The sequence below is a fragment of the Triticum aestivum genome, chromosome 2B, assembly GCF_018294505.1.
Source record: "Triticum aestivum cultivar Chinese Spring chromosome 2B, IWGSC CS RefSeq v2.1, whole genome shotgun sequence".
In the NCBI taxonomy this organism is placed as follows: domain Eukaryota; kingdom Viridiplantae; phylum Streptophyta; class Magnoliopsida; order Poales; family Poaceae; genus Triticum; species Triticum aestivum.
The window spans coordinates 60,237,478-60,258,433 of NC_057798.1; the positions used below are offsets into that span (position 1 = coordinate 60,237,478).

Below are 20,956 nucleotides of genomic sequence, written 5' to 3' on the forward strand. Positions count from 1 at the left end.
TGTTCTAACGCGATGCTACACGATACCGGTGAAGGGGGAAGTCAACCGGGAATGTTTTCCTGGTTCTGGACCTGTGTCAAACAGATGACCGGAGAGGGAAAGTTCCACGTTCAGGTAGTTAGAGGCATCTGACAGGTAAACAGACAGCGTATTCGGATTCGTCTCGTCGTTCTAAGCAACTTTCATGTAGAAAACATTTTCATCTGGGTTACGGTTTATTTTCTATGAATTTCTAAAGATTTAAACATTTTCTGGAATTAAATAAATTATGAGAAAACAATTACTACGTCAGCATGACATCACTGTGACATCAGCAGCCAACAGGACGGCTGACCAGGACAAACTGACCAGTGGGTCCCACTTGTCATAGACAGAGGGGCAGACAGAGGTTTATCTTAATTAAACAGAGTTAGTTAACAGTTGGACACCACATGTGAGTGACCCATTAAACTAACTTATTAAGTTCATTTATAAAATCATTTTAATTAGTTTAATTATGCGGTGGGGCCCACATGTCAGTGCCACTGGGCTGCCCAGTCGGCAGTTGACTGAGTCAACCCAGTCAACTAGGGGCCGTGGGGCCCGTTGACAGTGACCCTGGGGTGGGCCTGGTCGTGGCACATCGGCGGGCGCGCCGGAATAGCTCCGGCGAGACTTTTCGCGGCGGCCGAACGCCGACGAGCCTCGGATTCGCGCTACGATGGGTCCCCGGACGCGTGGCTAGGCGCGTTCGACGCGGCTCGACGTCTCGCGGGCGATGGCGCTACCGGTTGGACTCGGGGATGGCCGGAACATCGCCGGTGGCGAGAGTGGCGGGGACCTGAAGCACGGCGAGCTCGCGAGCGACGAATGCGGCGGCAAAACAAACGGCGCAACTCCTACGAAGGCTACTCGAGGCCACAAGCGCGTTGGTGAGCTCGGCGGACCGGGACGGGCCCTGCCGGGACGGAAGCGAGCTCGACAGCGGAGCAATGGCACGGCAAAGGCGGCGCATCGCGCATAGCTTGCTACAGCGCGAAAACGGAGCAAGGGCGGGGAGAGGAAGTGCGGAGCTCACCGAGCGGCTCACGAAAGGCCTGTGGGGGAACGGGAGCGCGGAGGCGAAGCGGAATCGACGGCAATCTCCGGCGCATCCGAAGGTGGGAGACGACGGTGGAGGGGACGCTGCGGTGACTCCCGTCTCGGTCTAGGGGCACTGGAGGTCATAGCGGCTGGCGACGGTCCTTCCTGGCATGGTGGCGTGGCTTGGGGACGACGGTGGCCGCGGTCTGCTCGGTGGTGAGGCCATGGATGCGTACGACAGAATGGATCTGGCGAGGGGGGTGGGGGCGAGGCGGAGAGGAGAGGGTGTGGGGACGAGTGGGCAAGTGGATGAGATCGGGGGGAGCTCGAGGGGGTCGACGCTAGCGTCCTTATCCTCGCCGCGGCGCCTGTAGCGGCGTGGCCGACGAGGTGGGTTCGACGGCGACGCCCCTGTTGCGGTCTAAGACCGAGGAACAGGGCGGGGGGGAGACCGATGCGAGGGGGGCAACTGGGCTGGCTCGGGCGGGTTAGGTGGGCCGGCCCAAGGAGAGGACAGGGGCTCTCCCACCCCTTCTTCTTTCCTTTTCTCTTTCTTTTTGTTTTTTTCTTTTCCAGCAGCTTTTGCCTTTTCTTTTAGCCACTAAAGACTTTGCAAAATTATGCCACTGGCTAAAACAATTCCAAAGAATTATTTTGCACTGCCACAAAAAGATTGTGAGGCTTTTGAAAAAGGTAGCAATTTTTATAAATTAAAAAGCCATTTAATCTATTGTTTTAGCCACTGCTTTAATTGGTTTAGGCCATTTAAACACCTTGCAAAAATGTTGTTCCACCACCAATATTAACAAATGATTATTAGCCACAAGGTGAACATTTTAGATTCCATGTCCGACAAATAAGATTTTTTTACTTTAGATTGGATTTGAATTCGAATGGTGATTTGGATCAAGTGAAGATTAGCAACAGTAACATGATGACATGGCACCATTTACAGGTGATTACTGTAGTATGACGTTGGGGGTGTTACAATACATCTCATCAAAATATCGAACGAATATCAAATTCACATGACTACTAATAGCAAGACTTCACCCATGTCCTCAGGAACAAACGTAACTACTCACAAAGCATATTCATGTTCATAATCAGAGGAGTAATAGTATGCATAAAGGATCTGAACGTATGATCTTCCACCAATTAAATCAATTAGCATCAACTACAAGGAGTAATCAACACTACTAGCAACCCACAGGTACCAATTTGTGGTTTTGATACAAGATAGGATACAGGAGATGAACTAGGGTTTTGAGAGGAGATGGTGCTGGTGAAGATGTTGATGGAGATTGACCCCCTCCCGATGAGAGGATCGTTGGTGATGACATTGGTGATGATTTCCCCCTCCCGGAGGGAAGTGTCCCCTGCAGAACAGCTCCGCCAGAGCCCTAGATTGATTCCGCCAAGGTTCCGCCTCGTGGCGGCGGAGTTTCGTCCCGTAAGCTTGCCCACGATTTTTTCCAAGGTAAAGGCGATGGTATAGCAGAAGATGGACACCGGAGGCCCACCAGGGGGCCCAGGAGATAGGGGGCGCCCTGTAGGGGGGGCGCACCCCCCTTTCTCCTGGACAGGGTGTGGGCCCCCTGGTGTATTTCTTTCGCTCAGAAATTCTTATTAATTCTAAAAAGTTGTTTCGTGGAGTTTCAGGACTTTTGGGGCTGTGCAGAATAGGTTTCCAACGTTTGCTCCTTTTCCAGCCAGAATTCCAGCTGCCGGCATCCCCCCTCTTCATGGTAAACCTTGTAAAATAAGATAGAATAGTCATAAGTATTGAGATATAATGTGTAATAACATCCAATAATGCAATAAATATCGATATAAAAGCATGATGCAAAATGGACGTATCAAGTACCGGTTCGTGGCACGAACCGGTACTAATGGGGTTGAGACCTTTAGTACCGGTTCGTGCCACAAACCGGTACTAATGGGCATCGCACCCTTTAGTACCGGTTCGTGGCACCAACCGGGACTAAAGGTCGCATTTGAACCGGGAGTAATGCATGTACGGTGCCCTCGCCGCTCGAACCGGGACGAATGCTCACATTAGTCCCAGTTCGCAATGCAACCGGGATTAATGCTCTTTTCTGGCCGAATGAAAGCCCTGTTTTCTACTAGTGTACGGCTAGGTTATCCTACGAATCACTCCTGTTCATATCGGATTTCTAAAACCAATGAAGACATGACAATCAAAGACTGGAAAAAAATGTATGATCACTCGTAAGGAGGTACTTGGAAGCAACATTAGGCGAAGTGCAAGAATTGGAGACAGGATAATCTCCATTCTCCATAATGGAGAGTCAGGGCCTATCTTATTTTATGCTATTTTATATCTAAGAGAAGGTAGTAGGTCCTAGCTAATACTCATGATCATGTACGATTATGTGCTAAGAACAACTAAGTAGGATTGGTTAGATGACTATAATGATGATGTGGTATCGAATAGAAGTTGTATGATCGACGATGATGAGTAGGACTTGTTATTATGATACCAAATGATGAGTTATTTATTATTATGATCGATGATGCATAATGCTAAGTTGTTATATGAGCATGATGAGTTATTATATATATCACAGTAGGTGAAATGAACATGAAATAGATTCAAGTGGAGGCAGCATGTGGTGCACATCGAAAGTACTAGTAATCCAAACTAGATCAAGTTTGGATTAGTAGTACTTTCGACATGCATCACATGTTGCCTCCACTTGAATCTACTTCATGTTCATTTCGCCCACTGTTATATATAATAACTAATCATGGTCATAGATGAAAGTATTGTATATAAAAATACAACGAAAATAAGCTGTTTTTTTCAAAAATACAGAAAAAGTTAGCAACAACGCTTTTCTAAAGAAACGTACTGCTACTTTCTATTATCTGTAGCGCTTTACTAAAGAAAACGCTACCGCTAACTTGATATAGCAGTAGCGCTGACATTCCAGCGCTACTGCTAACAGTTAGTTGTAGCGCCTTAATGGTAGCGCTTGTACAAGCGCTATTGCTAGCTACAAAACAAGCGCTACAACTAGGGTTTTCCCTAGTAATGCCCGGTGACAGTTTCAAAAAAAAAACTTTCTATCTGGTTTGGATACAAGTTTCCTAAGCGTCTCACCGAGATGGAAGAGCTAGCGAGATTTGTTAGTTCTACCCAAGGATCAACACAAAGGTGGTGGACACAAGAAGAACACACACGCAAGAATTTTTTGGTGCTCGGATGGCGCCTCTTAGCGGGAGCGTTTTTTTCCTTCTCTATTTCTCATGCGACACAAATGAACTTGTTACAAAGGCTTAAATAATGAAACATGCAACACACGCCGGCCTTGTCAGACACAGCGGCTTGATCCCTTTTTTGCTCTCCACTAACTACACGCAGGCCCACGTTCTGGCTAGTGCAGCATCTAACGGCCGTACGAACCCAGCCAGAAGAGTACGCATGCAGCAGGCCGGTCACTAACAAACTCCTAGTCAACTGACAATGCATGCAACAAAATAATGGTGCAACAAGATTAACCCAACAAGGTCCAGTGGCCTCAAGTGTTTGTGGAGGAAAAGATAGAGAGGAGAGGATACATCAGTTAGCTGGTTACACTTCCTTGCCGTCAAGCACACATGCCATGTGTGTTTTTTTTTTGTTTTTTTTTAGGGGGCATGCCATCCGTTATGCAGTGTCATTTCTCACTACACTTCTTTGCCTCCAGACACACATGCCAGCGGTTATACAGTGTCATTTCCTCTACACTTCTTTGCCTCCACACACGCATGTCAGCCATTATAGATTGTCATTTCTCACTGCTCCTGCCTTGCTTGTAACTCCGTCATTTATGGGTTGGGCCTTATCTTCTGTGGCGGCCCAACGAGCTTGCGCTCTCTCCTCGGCCTTCTTGCCCCGTTTTAGATCTCACTCCTTTTATCTCGCTCTGTCACATGACATGAATGTTGTAACACAATGATGTGAATGTTTTGTTACTCTGGGAGTATTATTTTTCTTAAATGACCCTTTTTCACAGCTTAAGCACTTTGCTAGCCCTCGGAAAAACTTATTCACACATCTCACCTTTGCATGTCGTGCCTAACAAATAGGCAAGACATTTACACGTGACACCGCCTAATCGACCGACGCCTTTGACTTAGGGCCTTGTCAGCTGGTCTTAGGGCCTCTGCTTGCAGACAAGTTTCTCGGACCCCTTAGGGAAATGTCAGAGTTTATAAGTTCAACTTGCCATGCCAATTCGCACCACGTACCAAATGAAACGTACTCCCCTCCCCTCCCTCGTGTCGCCCCGCTTGGGCAACCCGAGGGGCGACAACCCTAGCCCCGCCGTCCCCCTCCCCTCCTCGCCCTTCCCTCGCCGCCGCCTGAGGCAGCAGCTGCCGAGCAAGCTCGGCCCACTGCTGATGAAGGCGGCGGCGGGGCCCTCGCCGCCTCGCCTCCCGCGGGGGCCCTTTGGATCCGGGGCGGCGGCCCCGGCAGGTGTGGCGCCGCCGGCTTCGGCTCCCGGTGGCGTGGGCGCGGGTCAGTGTTCTCTCGGCCGTGCGGGCGGCGAGAGCCCCGGTGGTTGCGGGTCGACGCGCAGCGGCGGCGGATTCGTCTCCTGTCGCGTCAGATCTGGCCGCCTCCACTCCCCTTCTTCCCCAACGAACGCCTTCCCCCTCAGATCCGCACTTCCGCGGTCTTCTGCTGGTGGGAGTGGGCGACGGGGCCGTAGGACCGGGGGAAACCCCTAGCCAGTCGTGTCGGCTGCGACGGCGGCGACGCTCGCGGGCGCCGCTCACCTTCCTGGAGGCGCCGGTCAGGTCCTGCCCCCTACCCCCTTCCCCTTTGTTTCCCGGGTGAAATCCTCAACTTTATTGGGCAGCGGCGACGCCCAGGGCGCCGTAACCTTCTTGAAGGCGTTGTTTTGGGAACAAAGATGGGTTGTGGGCTTCGTTGTGGTGTAGGTGGAGTGTGTCTGGCGGCGGCGGCGTGTCTCCAGCGACGGCGGTGTCCTCCTGGGCGTGTGGTCAAGCTGGTTTGGTGCTCTTCGTTGGGCTGCAGGGCTCCTACGGTGCCCGTGGATTCTCCAGGACGGGAGGGGATAGGGTTCCCCTCCTCCGGTGGCTGCTCTTCTGCTCGTCGAGCGAGCCGATGATCTGGATTTGGCCATTGCTGCTGCCCATTTGTGCATTCCGACAGCTCGCCCCTGTTTCATGCCTGGACTCTTGCATTTGGCGTTGCTCTGTTTCAGGTTAGGCGTCGTCGGCAGGCTGGGAACGCCTGGTTCCGTCCCTGTGGTTTCCTGCGATGCCATTCATGCAGGTTCTAGGGTGAGCATGTCCATCGCTCACCGGTGCGGCGCCTCGAGCCAGGCGAGGAGGCAGGGGCCTTCTGTGACGATGGATCTGGGTGGATGTGTCTCCTTCAAGCCCAGGCGTTCGGCTATGGCGTGCTTTGCTCCATCGTCGGTGCTCTTCCCTGAGACGTTTAGCGTTTTTGCCTTGGTTCTCGGCGTGTTTGGGGTTCATGACATCTCTAGCTATGCTTGCTAGCTTGTTGTATGCCTCTGCGAGCTGCTCCTAGGCGCCATTGTATCTTTGCCTTTTGTTTTCTTTCCTTTTAGTTGGAGTGTGGTTGTATTCTGTCGCTGTAATCCTGGCCGGTTGATGGCTTTGTTAATTCAAAACCGGGCTCTTCTGGAGCCTACGTTCCAAAAAAAACCAAATGAAACGTAAGCGCCTAATCACATGCCGTGTCATTGTCCAGTTTGATTCCATGCAACACGACGTCTCCTTACCGAAGCACAACCAAACTGTCGACAACCATAACGAGCCATACAGTTTGGCTGCAGCAACAAAAATACACTCGGCAAAAAGGTGGACACTCGATAAAGAGTGTGATTCCAGTGGATGTTGCGCTTATTGGCTCAAGCTACAACGCGAAGCCGCTCATGATCGTAGCAATGATGTTACGTCGCGTTGGGGGAGTTAGCGAGCGTACGTCGTGCCGGGGAAGTTCTAAGTGAGCGTTCTCCATGTATTTGCGTGCAAAAATAATTTAGGCTGGTAAACTGGAAGCCTCTTGTGCGTGAGAGAAGTCACACTGATTCGATTGAACCAGGGAGAGAACCCTGATCACTTTGGCACCAAATTCAAGGCAACAAACGGGTAAAGAAAATTTAATTCCACTTCGGTACAAACCTCCTAAACACATCAGCAGAGGAGATTTCAACATACCCCTTCATAATAAAGGGTAGGATGGACTTTTTTAAAACTAACATCCCCCGCGCCGATACACGGCCTTTGTATTTACAGCATGGACACGCCCAGTGTACGTTTCATACCCAAACCCTATTTGGTGCCCTCGGCCTTTTTCTTTTCTTTTTAATCCTAAAAAATGCGGGTCATGGGATATTCAAACTCCAACTCTGAAGATTTACTTCAAGTTCCAATCGGGACAGGTTACTTGATATTCCCACTTGCTTTCTTTCACGCTTCTTATGTAGCAAATATAAATTCTTGAACATTCAAGCCGGGTTTTTTCGTGTTATTGTAAACCAGGTTTTATTTTGGTTTCTATTGGTATTTTTTTTCCTTTTGTCTTTCATTTTCCTTTTTTTGGTTTCTTAAAATGTGTGAACATTTTAAAATTTAAAATAATAAATTACTAAACTTTTATCGAATTTGTGAATCATTTACAATTTTCCGAAAAATTAAACCTTTCTAAAAAATTCTTCAAAAAAATTCAAAAGTGTAAACATTTTTTTTCAAAATTAATACAACATTGTTTCAAATATGCGAACGCTTGGGCCGGCCCAACAGTCGCTCAAGCCATTGCCTAGTTGGGCCAAGGCCTAAGCTTTTTTTCATTATTTTTTTCATTTTTCTATTTTTTCATTAATTCATTTTTCTCTTGTTGAACATTATTATTGTTTTTGGAAACAATTGAAATTTGAACAATTGTTTGGATTACCAAAAACTGTTGTTGTTTCCAAATATTGTTTACAACTTTTAAAATTGTTCCCGTTTTTGAAATTGTTTTGTTCACAAACTTAAGAAGTGTTTACGTCTAAAACAAAGTTGATAGATTTTATAAAAAATACCATGTTTGCAATTTGTGTTCAATTTTTTTTATCAATTTTGGGGAATTTGTTAACAACTTCGGAAAAAGTGTTCAAGTTTTTCAAATTTCATACACGATTTGAAATTTCAAAATTGTTGACAAATTTCAAGAAATGGTTATGATAGAAGAAAATGATCATGTTCATTTATATTATGGAAATTGCAAGCAACATAACCCTTTAAATTAGAAAAAAAACTACATGTTTACAGACGCCCCCGTCTGGCTGAGTCTGCACACTCGTCTCAACTGGTGGTTTTTTCGGACTATGGATAAGTGACAGGCACGAACATATGAGGCATCCATGCCAGGTTTGAATGACTTCCGACACTGTTTGTATGTTGCGGTACATCCGGCTATTTATCGAACCTTTTTCACAGAAAAAGCACTAGAAAATGCAAAACTTGTCAAAATCCAAATAACTTAGCATGATGATTTGGATTGGTCACAGAAGCTGGAGGGAAAACTCTGGGCCATTTGTAGATGTTGAAAAACAACGAGCTTTCAAATGAACGTTTCTGGCCTATCCGAGCACCTTCCTTTGAACATGGTCTATCTTATGGACATCCATGAAATGACCCCAACTTTTGAAAGAAGGTGGGCACACTCATGGTAGGCATCCTTGCCTGGTTTGGGCGACTTTCGATACCGTATGCAAGTTGCGATAGGACCTTTTTTAACCGAGAAAATTCTAAAAAATGCAAAACTTTTCTAAAGCCCAAACAACTTGGCATGGTACCTTGAATTGGTTATACAAGGCCATAAAAAATTGGGTCCATTTTAAGGGATGTTGAGAAATGAAGATCTCCCAAACCGAGCCTACTCGAACAATCTCCTTTGAACATGTTTTTTTGGAAACCACGGGACTGATCCCAACTTTTGTAAGCAAGTGGCATGCCGATGTTAGGCATCCGTGTATGGTTTGAATGACTAGAGACACCATATGCATGTTGCACACGTCCGGCCATTTATCGATATTTTTTTCATCGGGAAAACTTCAGAAGATGCAAAAAAAAAAATTCAAAAACCAAAATAACTTGGCTGGTGCTTTAAATTGGTCACGCAAAGCCATGGAAAATATTGGGTCCATTTCAAGAATATCAATAAATAACGTGCTCTCAGGCGGAGCCTTCTGGCCTATCCAAACACCCTCCGTTCAACATGATCTATTTTTGGACATCCTTTAAATGATGCCAACTTTTGCAAGAAGGTGGACATGCCCATGATCGGAATTGAAGCAAAGTTTGAACGAATTCCGACATTGTTTGCACGTTGCGACACGTCTGTCGATTTATGGGTCTTTTTTCACTAGAAAAACTCTAGAAATGCAGAACTTATCGAAAAGCCAAATAACTTCACATGTTGCCTTGAATTGGTCATACAACGCCATGGAAAAAATAGGGGCCATTTCAATGATGTTGGCAAACAACATGCTCTTAGACAGAGTGTTTTGACCTAACCAAACACTGTCTATTCAACATGGTATTTTTTAACATCCTTTAAAGGACGCCGAATTTTGAAAGGAGGTGCGCTTGCCCATGGTAGACATCCATGTCAGGTTTGAATCATCTCCAACACCATATGTAAGTTGCGACACGTCCGACCATTTATCGGCCGTTTTTGACTAAGAAAACTCTAGATAATGCAAAATTTGTCGAAACCAAAACAACTTGGCATGATGCTTTGAATTGGTTATACAAGGCCATGTGAAAAATTGGCGCCAATATTTGGACATCTTGAGATGACCCCAATATTTCCACTAGGTGGGCATGCCTATGGTAGGAGTCCATGCCAGTTTGGAATGACTTCCGGCACCGCAGCGAATCGTGACAAATCCGGCTATTTATCGGTCTTTTTTGACCTAGAAAACTCCAAAAAATGCAAAGTTTGTCAAAAACCAAAAACAGTTGGCATGGTGCGTTGAATTGGTCATACAAGGTCATAAGATAAAAGTTGGGGCTATTTCAAGGATTTTGAAAAACAACGTGCTCTCAGACAGATCTTTTGGCCTCCACCGAACACCCTGTGTTGAACATGGTGCTTTTCTGGACATTCTTGAAATGACCCCAACTTTTGCCCCCAGGTGGGCATGCCCATGGTAGGAAACCATGCTAGGTCAGAACAATTTCTGATACCGTATGCAAGTTGTGACTCGTCTGGTCATTTATAGGCCTTTCACGGAAAAAAACTCGAGAAAATGCAAAACTTATCGAAAACACCAGAATGGGTCATACGAGTCCATGAAAATAATTTGGGCCATTTCTAGGATGTCGGGAAACAACATGCTCTCAGACAGAGCCTTTTGGCCTACCCGGACGCCTTCCATTGAGCACGGACTATTTTTGGACATTCTTGAAATGACCCAACATTTGTTGGTCATGCCCATGGTTAGCATCCATGCCAGGTTTGAACGATTTCCAACATCGTATGCAGGTTGTGATGCGTGTCACATGTCCGCCCATTTATCACCCTTTTTGATCGACAAAACTCCAAAACATGCAACATTTATAGAAAAAGAAAACAACTCGGCAAGGTGCATTGATTGGCCATAAATGAAAAAAAATTGTGGTCATTTAACGGATATTGAGAAATACCGTGCTCTTAAACAGAGTCTCCTGGTGTACCGAGGCACCCTACAAAGAACATGCTATATTTTTTTATACACAAGTCAAAAAATGTTCATGGAAATTCTAAAAAAAAAATCCCCTATTTTTTAGTTCCAATTCATTAGTGCTTTTCAGAAAATTTTCATTTTTTTAAAAAATGTCCTTGTTCAAAATTTTGTTCACTATTTAAAAAGAATGTTCGTATAGTTTTCTAAAATGTGAATATTTGTATTTTGTGAACAAAAGTGGAAAGCGAATATTATTTGAGAAGTTAACATTTTATAAAAAGCACAAACGTTGTTTAAAAAAGATAAAAAGAAAAAGATAAAAAAAGAATTAGAAACAAAAAACGAACAGAAAAAATCGTGGGTAAAAGACCGGTTCGCTACAATAAACTGGTCACTGAGGGATAGTTCTAATAGTTCGTGTTTCCTAGTTAGACGCTGAAGTTTATCAGCTAGTGTGTCTAACGACGAGCAGTCAATAGCCGGAGTTACAAGATTTGATCCCTCGCACTGCCACTTATTTTTGTTGAATTTTTCTATGTTTCGTGCATGACAATGGGCTTACCTAGTCAGGCAGCCTCATGTGGGTGGCGCCATCTATTTGAAATAGTTCATAGATTTGAAATAAAATATAAATTTTGAAAAAGAAAGTTTGTGAAGTTGGCAAAAGATTCACACATTTGAGAAAAATCACGAATAATAGTTTCAAATTTTAAAAATTCCACACATTTAAAGAAATCAGAAAAAGGGAAAAAGTGAAAAATAGAAACAGAAAAAAGAAAGAGAAAGAGAAAATAAAAACCGGGTAAAACCAGCCAAAGAAAACCGCAAGAAAAAGGAAAACTGGAGTCATTCTATTTAGCGTTCCATTTGAGATAGAACAAAAGAAGAAAAAGAAGTAACTAGCCGCAGAATTAGTTGTGTCCAAGTAGGATACCTCTGCATGTTATAAGCGAAGAGGTCTGGAGTTTGATTCTCAATGGATGTACCTTTTTTTAAGCTTTACAGAGAAAAAAAGGTGTAAATGCGCCGGCTGAGGCCCTGTTTGGATTAACGTGTTTATTTATAATACACATGTAAAAAATACAGGCGTCCTGTGATCGGTTTCGTTTCCGGCCGAAAATTAGTCGTGACCAGTATAATACATCTGTAAATTTGACACCTTCCGTATTGTAATATATCGCATCCAATGGCGGCCTGAGGACAGAGAAGGGTGTTAAGGCGCGGAATAGGATCCAAGTACAGCGTATAAGTTCTGGCGGATGACCCATCATCTATATGAAAATGGGTATAATTTGCCAAAGGACAATCTTGCCTCCTATACACTTATGGGGTTATACCGAAGCGGGGCTCAAAGAAATTAGCGCATCAGCGGGTACGTAGAGGTGCACCTCAAAACCTAGTCTTGACCCTTCACACGACGACCGGCCTGACACTGTATAGTTTTTCTTGGGGACTATCGAGTTACGGCGGTCTTGCATTATTTTTGCGTTCTCATGGGATAACGAGTAAACAGTTTTTCTTTCGACCTCAATGCAAGGAGAAAGACTTGAAGACTGAGATGGGATCGGCCTCCTCTATCTCTACGCAAGAGAAGAAGAAGACTAGTTCGGGGTCTTCTCTTTCTCTTTTCTTTGCCCCCAAGTGGATTCCAATAATTTATGGTTGCGTATTGTCAGCTGGCTGTTAAAGGAATCAATCCCCAAACCCAACTCATCATGGATCTCATTTCTTGATCCACCTTCTGCTGGTCTTCTGTCTTCTCTGCTAGCTGCAGCCTGCGGCCGAGCCAGTGGATTATCGATATCTCATCGATCGAGATCATTTCTCTGGCTAACTAATCCATGTAAGTGTTAATATCGTCGACAGAATACTTGTATTAGCGTTTGTGTTCGCATTAGCTTTCTTTGCGACAAGTTTTGCAGCGTACTAAGAGTCGTCGCCGTCGTTGTTGCCCATTTCAGTGGAGAAGCAATGGCAGCAGGAATAGATCCGCTAGTGGCGCTCTGGAAAGAGTGGGGAATCCAGGTGCTGGTGCTGCTCAGTTTAGCACTCCAGGTGATTCTCCTCGTCACGGCGGAGATCCGCCGTCGCAAAGACTCGGGCGTGCTGAGGGTCATTGTGTGGTTGGCGTATCTACTGGCCGACACAACGGCCATATACACTCTGGGCCATATGTCGGTGACCAGCAGGTCGCCGGAGCAAGAGCTGGTGGCGTTCTGGGCCACGTTTCTGCTGCTGCATCTAGGTGGCCAGGACAACATCACCGCCTACTCCATCGATGACAACCGGCTGTGGCTGCGCCACCTGCAGAGTTTCGTTGTGCAGGTCCTCGCGGCCGCCTATGTCCTCTACGAGTCATCCATCTTCGCAGGTGGCCATCGGACCATGCTCAGCCAGGCTACCATCTTCATGTTCGTTGTTGGTGTTGTCAAGTACGGGGAAAGAGTATGGGCACTCATGTCTGCCAGCAGCAGTGCCCTGTCTGGGAAGAACTACAACAGTTCTGGAAGGTTGCATTTTCAAGACCCCCATTCTACCATTACTTCGTTGCCTGTATGACTTGTTGAACGTACCCAAGCATCTACTTAAGGGGCCGTTACCTCTTTTGGCATTTGACTCGGAACTAGGTTATTTTAGCTGGGAGGACATGTACCATGTTGCTGAGATCCAACTCTCGTTGATGCACGACGTCTTCTACAGCGAAGCTGAGTTGATCCACACTTGGTACGGGCACTGCATCCGCCTCACCTCGCTGGCAGTCACTGCCACCGCACTGCGGCTGTTCCTTGGATTAAGTGACAAAGATGGTTTCAGCAAAGTAGATCTCGTTGCCACTTATGTTTTGCTCTCTGGAGCCGTCGTCCTGGAGATCACATCAGTGCTGAGGGCCATGTCCTCCACCTGGAGGTACCCGCTTTTGGACCCCATCAGCACTTCTCCTTGTTGTCGGCTTCCCATTAATCGTCCATTGTATTATCATTTTGACCTTCTAATTAAATCTGGGGAGCTCGTCAGAGGTGCAATACAGAAAGTAGGAATACTTAAGAGGTACTGGTCAGACTCCATGGGGCAACACAACTTTATTTACATGTGCAGCCACTGTAAGGACAGCCGAAGCAGCAAAATTGCGAGATGGATGGGACGAGAGGACTGGTGGAATACACTGGTTTACACATCCTCGTCTGTCCCCGTCTCGCTTGATTTCAGCGAGCTGCTGAAGGAACAACTGTGGGAAAGTGTGGGCGTCAAGAAAGAGAACCCAAATCACATCCAAAACTCAAGGGGCCGGGCGGCGCTGAAGAAGAGGGGATTGTATGAGGAGCGTGGACACTGAGCATACTCATCTGGCACATCGCCACTCATGTCTACCTTAGCTGGCACGAGGCAGAACATAAACGCCTGCCACATCCTGCAAAGGTAACCCAGGAGCTCTTCAATTACATGATGTTTTTGCTCCCAGCACGTCCCTACATGCTGCCTGACAATGCTAGTCGCCAAAGGTATATTGAACTGTGCAACAAGGTGATCCATCATCTGAAATACAGCTCGGCCGTGGATTTGATCAAGTTAATACAGGGCCATGGAGATGCTGTCAACGCTGAACAAACTCAGCCTGCCGTTGTGGTGGAAAATCTAGTAGTCGATATGCCTGCTGCTACAACCAAAGAGAGTAGTGTAACATTTGACAGAGCATGTCAGCTTGGCTCGAAGCTGATTAGCAAAGAGCTGGAAACACCTGATGCCATTCTTGATTTGATCAGCCAAGTGTGGGTGGAGATGCTTTGCTACACAGGATACCGGTGCAGGCCAGATTCTCATGCCAGACAGCTGAGCAGTGGCGGCGAGATCACCACCGTCGTTGCCATTTTGATGGAATTCTTGAAATCGGACTTTCTGAAGTTGGACAAACAGGAGCAGGTTGCTGAGTTGGGGAGCCCCTAAAAATAGCACCCTGAATGATATTGCTAGTGATGCTATCAGACCACCATAGATAGCACCAAGATTGGCAGAACATAAGCCTTTGTTTTGTAAAGATAACTATGACAGGCAATCAATAATAATATCCATTGTCGTGCTTTGTTTTCCCCTTTCGTGCTTGGATTAACTCGGTCATCTCAATGCATGGTATCTTGCTCCCCGTCCTCATATATGGCGTCTGCTTGTATCTGAGTACGGCCACGTTTGAAGCAGCTAGCTGTACATATTTCTTTCTCTTTTCCCGGATTCACTAATCCGAACCACTTGTGTGTGTATGCACCACTCCACGGTCTTGCTAGCAGTACTCACAAACTACAGAAAATAATAGTCATACTCGAACAAGCAAATAGTTTAGTTTGATATGGGGTAAGACGACAAGTAGTAATTGCTTTGTGGCAAAGGTTCACAGGAATTATTCATTCACATCGGAAAATTAGTAAACAAACCTCGGGGAATAGCCATTCCATATTTGAACAGGCGTCTGATCATGCTCAAGCACCTAGCAACCATTAGGTCACCTGAAAGAGAGCATTTATAATATCCATCTTTGTACTGTTGGTCATAACAAGGGTAAAATTCCGAGGACCATGTTTATCTTGGTACTCATACTAAAATGGCCGTATGCATCCCTAATTGTTGCAGAGACCGGAGGAGTGAAATTCACCCCATTTTAAAAGTGTTTATGCGGTTTGTACATAAACAAGTCATTTTAACAAAGAATAATTTGGTTAAACGTAACTGAACATGATCTACTAGGTGTAGTTTTTGTGATCGGGACGAAACTATCAAGCACCTCTTTTTTAACTGCCCGTTGCTACGTCTTGAGCTTGCGTTGGTTTTCCTTGAAGAGGAAAGGGTGATGCAGCAATAGTAGCGTAAGTATTTCCCTCAGTTTTTGAGAATCAAGCTATCAATTCAGTAGCAGGCTCCTCAAAAGTCCCACGCACCTACACAAACAAATAAAAAACTCGCAACCAACGCAATAAAGGGGTTGTCAATCCCTTCACGGCCACTTGCGAAAGTGAGATCTGATAGAGATAGTATGATAAGATAAATATATTTTTAGTATTTTATAGTATAGATTGGAAAATTAAAGATACAAATAAAAGTAGATTGAAAGCTTATATGATAAAAGATAGACCCGGGGCCCATAGTTTTCACTAGTGGCTTCTCTCAAGATAGCATAAGTATTACGGTGGGTGAACAAATTATTGTCGAGCAATTGATAGAGAAATGAATAATTATGAGATTATCTAGGCATGATCATGTATATAAGTATCACGTCCGTGACAAGTAGACCGACTCCTGCCTGCATCTACTACTATTACTCCACACATCGACCGCTATCCAGCATGCATCTAGAGTATTAAGTTCATAAGAATAGAGTAACGCATTAAGAAAGATGGCATGATGTAGAGGGATAAACTCATGCAATATGATATAACCCCATCTTTTTATCCTCGATGGAAACAATACAATACGTGCCTTGCAACCCCTATTGTCACTGGGTAAGGACACCGCAAGATTGAACCCAAAACTAAGCACTTCTCCCATGGCAAGAAAGATCAATCTAGTAGGCCAAACCAAACTGATAATTCGAAGATACTTCCAAAGATAACTCAATCATACATAAAAGAATTCAGAGAAGATTCAAATATTTCTCATAGATAAACTTGATCATAAACCCACAATTCATCGGATCTCGACAAACACATCGTAAAAAGAGTTACATCAAATAGAATCTCCACAAGAGAGGGGGATAACATGGTATTGAGATCCAAAAAGAGAGAAGAAGCTATCTAGCTAATAACTATGGACCCGAAGGTCTGTGGTAAACTACTCACAACTCATCGGAGGGGCTATGGTGTTGATGTAGAAGCCCTCCGTGGTCGATTCCCCCTCCGGCGGAGCGCTGGTGAAGGCTCCAAGATGGGATCTCGCGGATACAGAAGGTTACGGCGGTGGAAATTGTTTTTCGTTGGCTCCCTGGATGTTTTCGGGGTACGTGGGTATATATAGGAGGAAGAAGTAGGTCGGTGGCCGCCTCGATCGCTTCTTGACTTGCACTCCAAGTTCTCTGGATCACGTTCGTTCCAAAAGTCACGCTCCCGAAGGTTTCATTCCGTTTGGACTGTGTTTGATATTCCTTTTCTTCGAAATACTGAAATAGGCAAAAAAACAGCAATACGGGCTGGGCCTCCGGTTAGTAGGTTAGTTCCAAAAATGATATAAATGTGTAAATAAAGCCCATAAACATCCAAAAGGGACAATATAATAGCATGGAACAATAAAAAATTATAGATATGTTGGATACGTATCACCCGTTGGCAAGAGTTTTGTGGCACACGGTGCATATTGCCTTTAACATTACTCCTCCAACTTTGGTCAGTACGTTATTTGGAACGTGGCTTGTTGGGAGAGAGTCCGAAACAGCTAGACACATTCGCATAGGAGTATGTGCTTTGTTGTGGGCAATTTGGAACTGCAGAAATGATTTGGCTTTTAACAGAACAACAAATATTCATTTTTTGCAGGTTTTATTCCGAGCTACTGCGCTGATCCGTATGTGGTCATTACTCACTCCGACGGAGGCCAGGGAGTGTTTGATTACTGGATTTGTCCGGTGGGAGACGGTAGCGCGGGATATCTTCAACCGATTTGGATGGCGGTCATGTAATAGGATAGGCGATTAGTTTACCTATCTTTGTTTTGCCAGCCGGTTGTGGCTTTTGGGCCTTTTGTTTTTGGCGTTGTGGCTCTTTGTGAGCTTGCCGTTATTTTGTTTCCATACTTTTAGACCTTGTTGAACCTCTTTATTTATCTATAAATGTGGCCGTATGCACCGTTCTAATGCAGAGGCCGGGGAGTCTTTTTGAAAAATAATGGCGTGCTACACACAGGTCACCAGAGATGGTGTAACAGATATATATTTTCATGATGCAAATTACAGTACAAAGGAGACCTTCTACCATTCGATTGCATGAAGTGAATAAATAGTTGAAACAGTAACCAATAACACTTCTTTTTCCAAATCACAGGTTCTAACCAACCCATCCCTTGTAGACATTCTACAAGTGAACACCAAACATAGAGCAGTGAAATAGAGGCAACACATGTGCCAAGCGGCAACTGTGAAACATGATATAGCTACTCTTGAGCACAGACACAAACATGATACCGGTAATTGTCTTTGGCTCCTAGGTGCATATGCACCCATTGTCGAAATACACATTTTGAAAAGTTAAAAAATTCGGAACAAAAACCCCGCGTGTACATCCGGAGATTTTATGTGCGTGCACAAGGTTTCAGTGAAAAACGACGTTTTTTGTGGCTTGTGTAAAAAAGATAAAGAAATGCCTCGTGAATAATTAGAATGAAGCATCAGAAGTTGCCTTTTTTCACCGAAACCTTGTGAACGCACATAAAATGTCCGGATATACACGTGAGATTTTGTTCCAATTTTTTCAACTTTTCGAAATGTGTATTTCGACAATGGGTGCATATGCACCTAGGAACCAAAACGCTGCTCTCACATGATATAGCTATTCTTGAGCACAGACCCAACGGGCGCCCAACAGGAGTGAGGCCATTGCCTAAGTTGAACAAGGCCTAAGTTTTTTTTTCATTCTTCTCTTTTTTCGTTAATTCATTTTTCTCTTGTTTAACATTATTATTGTTTTTGAAAACAGTTGAAATTTGAAAAAAAATTGGATTACCAAAAAAATGTTGTTGTTTTCAAATATTGTTTACAACTTTTAAAAATGTTCTGGAATTTCATGAAATGTTCCCTTTTTGATTTTTTTTGTTCACAAACTTAAGAAGTGTTTACGTCTAAAACAAATTTTATAAATTTTATAAAAATTGCCGTGTTTGCAATTTGTGTTCAGATTTTTATCAATTTTTGGGAATTTGTTAACAACTTTGGAAAAAGTGTTCAAGTTTGTCAAATATCATACACGATTTGAAATTTAAAAATTGTTGACAAATTTCAAGAAATGGTTATGATAGAAGAAAATGTTCATGTTCATTTATAATTGTAGAAATTGCAAACAACATAACCCTTTAAATTAGGAAAAACTACATGTTTACAGATGCCCCTGTCTGGCTGAGTCTGCACACTCCTCCCAACTGATGGTTTTTCGGACTACGGATAAGTGACAGGCACGAAGATATGAGGCATCCATGCCACGTTTGAATGACTTCTGACACTGTTTGCATGTTGCCATACATCCGGCTATTTATCAGCCCTTTTTTCATAGAAAAAGCATTAAAAATGCAAAACTTGTCAAAATCCAAATAACTTAGCATGATGCATTGGATTGGTCCTAGAAGCTGGAGGGAAAACTCTGGGCCATTTGCAGATGTTGAAAAACAACGAGCTTTCAAATGAATGTTTCTGGCCTATCTGAGCACATTCCATTGAACATGGTCTATTTATGGACATCCTTAAAATGACCCCAACTTTTGAAAGAAGGTGCGCACACTCATGGTAGGCATCCATGCCTGGTTTGGGCTTCTTTTGATACCATATGCAAGTTGTGACACGAACTTTTTTTAATCGAGAAAATTCTACAAAATGCAAAACTTTTCTAAAGCCCAAACAACTTGGCATGGTACCTTGAATTGGTCATACAAGGCCATAAAAAAATTGGGTCCATTTTAAGGGATGTTGAGAAATGAAGATCTCCCAAATGGAGCCTTCTCGCCTACTCGAACAATCTCCGTTGAACATGGTTTTTTTGGAAACCGCGGGACTGATCCCAACTTTTGTAAGCAGGTGGCATGCCGATGTTAGGCATCCATGTATGGTTTGAATGACTTGCGACACCGTATGCATGTTGCCACACGTCCAGCCATCTATCGATATTTTTTCAGTGGGAAAACTCCAGAAGATGCAAAAACTTTTCAAAAACCAAAATAACTTGGCATGGTGCTTTAAATTGGTCATGCAAAGCCATGGAAAATATTGGGTCCATTTCAAGGATATCAAGAAACAACATGCTCTAAGGGCGGAGCCTTTTGGCCTACCCAAACACCATCCATTCAATATGAACTATTTTTGGACATCCTTCAAATGATGCCAACTTTTGCAAGAAGGTGGGCATGCCCATGATCGGAATCGAAGCAAAGTTTGAACGAATTCCGACATTGTTTGCACGTTGCGACATGTCTGTCGATTTATCGGCCTGTTTTCACTCTAGAAATGCAGAACTTATTGAAAAGCCAAATAACTTCGCATGTTGCCTTGAATTGGTCATACAAGGCCATGAAAAAAATGGGGGCCATTTCAACGATGTTGGGAAACAACGTGCTCTTAGACAGAGTCTTCTGACCTAACCAACCACCGTCCATTCAACATGGTATTTTTTTAACATCCTTTAACGGACGCCAAATTTTGAAAGGAGGTGTGCTTGCCCATGGTAGATATCCATGTCAGGTTTGAATGATCGCCAACACCATTTGCAAGTTGCGACACGTCCGTCCATTTATCGACCGTGTTTGACTGAGAAAACTCCAGATAATGCAATATTTGTCGAAACCAAAACAACTTGGCATGATGCTTTGAATTGGTCATACAAGGCCCTGTGAAAAATTGGCGCCATTTCAAGGATGTCAATACACAACGTGCTCCCACACAGACCCTTCTGGCACTCGAACACCCTCCATGAACATAGTGTTTTTTGGACATCTTGAAATGACCCCGATTTTTTCCAACAGGTGGGCATGCCTATGGTAGGAATCCGTGCATGTTTTGAATGACTTCCGGCACCGTAGCGAATTGTGACAAATCCGACTATTTATCGGTGTTTTTTGCCCGGGAAAACTCCAAAAAATGCAAAGTTTATCTAAAACCAAAAACACTTGGCATGGTGCCTTGAATTGGTCGTACAAGGTCATAAGATAAAAGTTGGGGCTATTTCAAGGATTTTGAAAAACACCATGCTCTCAAAAAGACCTTCTGGCCTCCACCCGAACACCCTGTGTTGAACATGGTGCTTTTCTGGACATCCTTGAAATGACCCCAACTTTTTCCACCAGGTGAGCATGCCCATGGTAGGAAACTATGCCAGGTCAAAATGTTTTCTGATATCGTATGCAAGTTGCGACTCGTCTGGCCTTTTGTAGGCCTTTTAACGGAAAAAATGAAGGAAATATGCCCTAGAGGCAATAATAAAGTTATTATTTATTTCCTT

At 44.4% G+C, this 20,956-nt stretch overlaps 1 protein-coding gene across 1 annotated transcript; it reads left to right on the top strand.

Moving 5' to 3' along the window:
• Positions 1–12,755: 12,755 nt before the first annotated feature.
• Positions 12,756–14,118, top strand: LOC123038962 (uncharacterized). Its single transcript, XM_044462324.1, has 2 exons — positions 12,756–13,294; positions 13,422–14,118. The coding sequence occupies exons 1-2, from the start codon at positions 12,756–12,758 to the stop codon at positions 14,116–14,118; spliced, it is 1,236 nt and encodes a 411-aa protein (XP_044318259.1).
• The last annotated feature ends 6,838 nt before the right edge of the window (positions 14,119–20,956 follow it).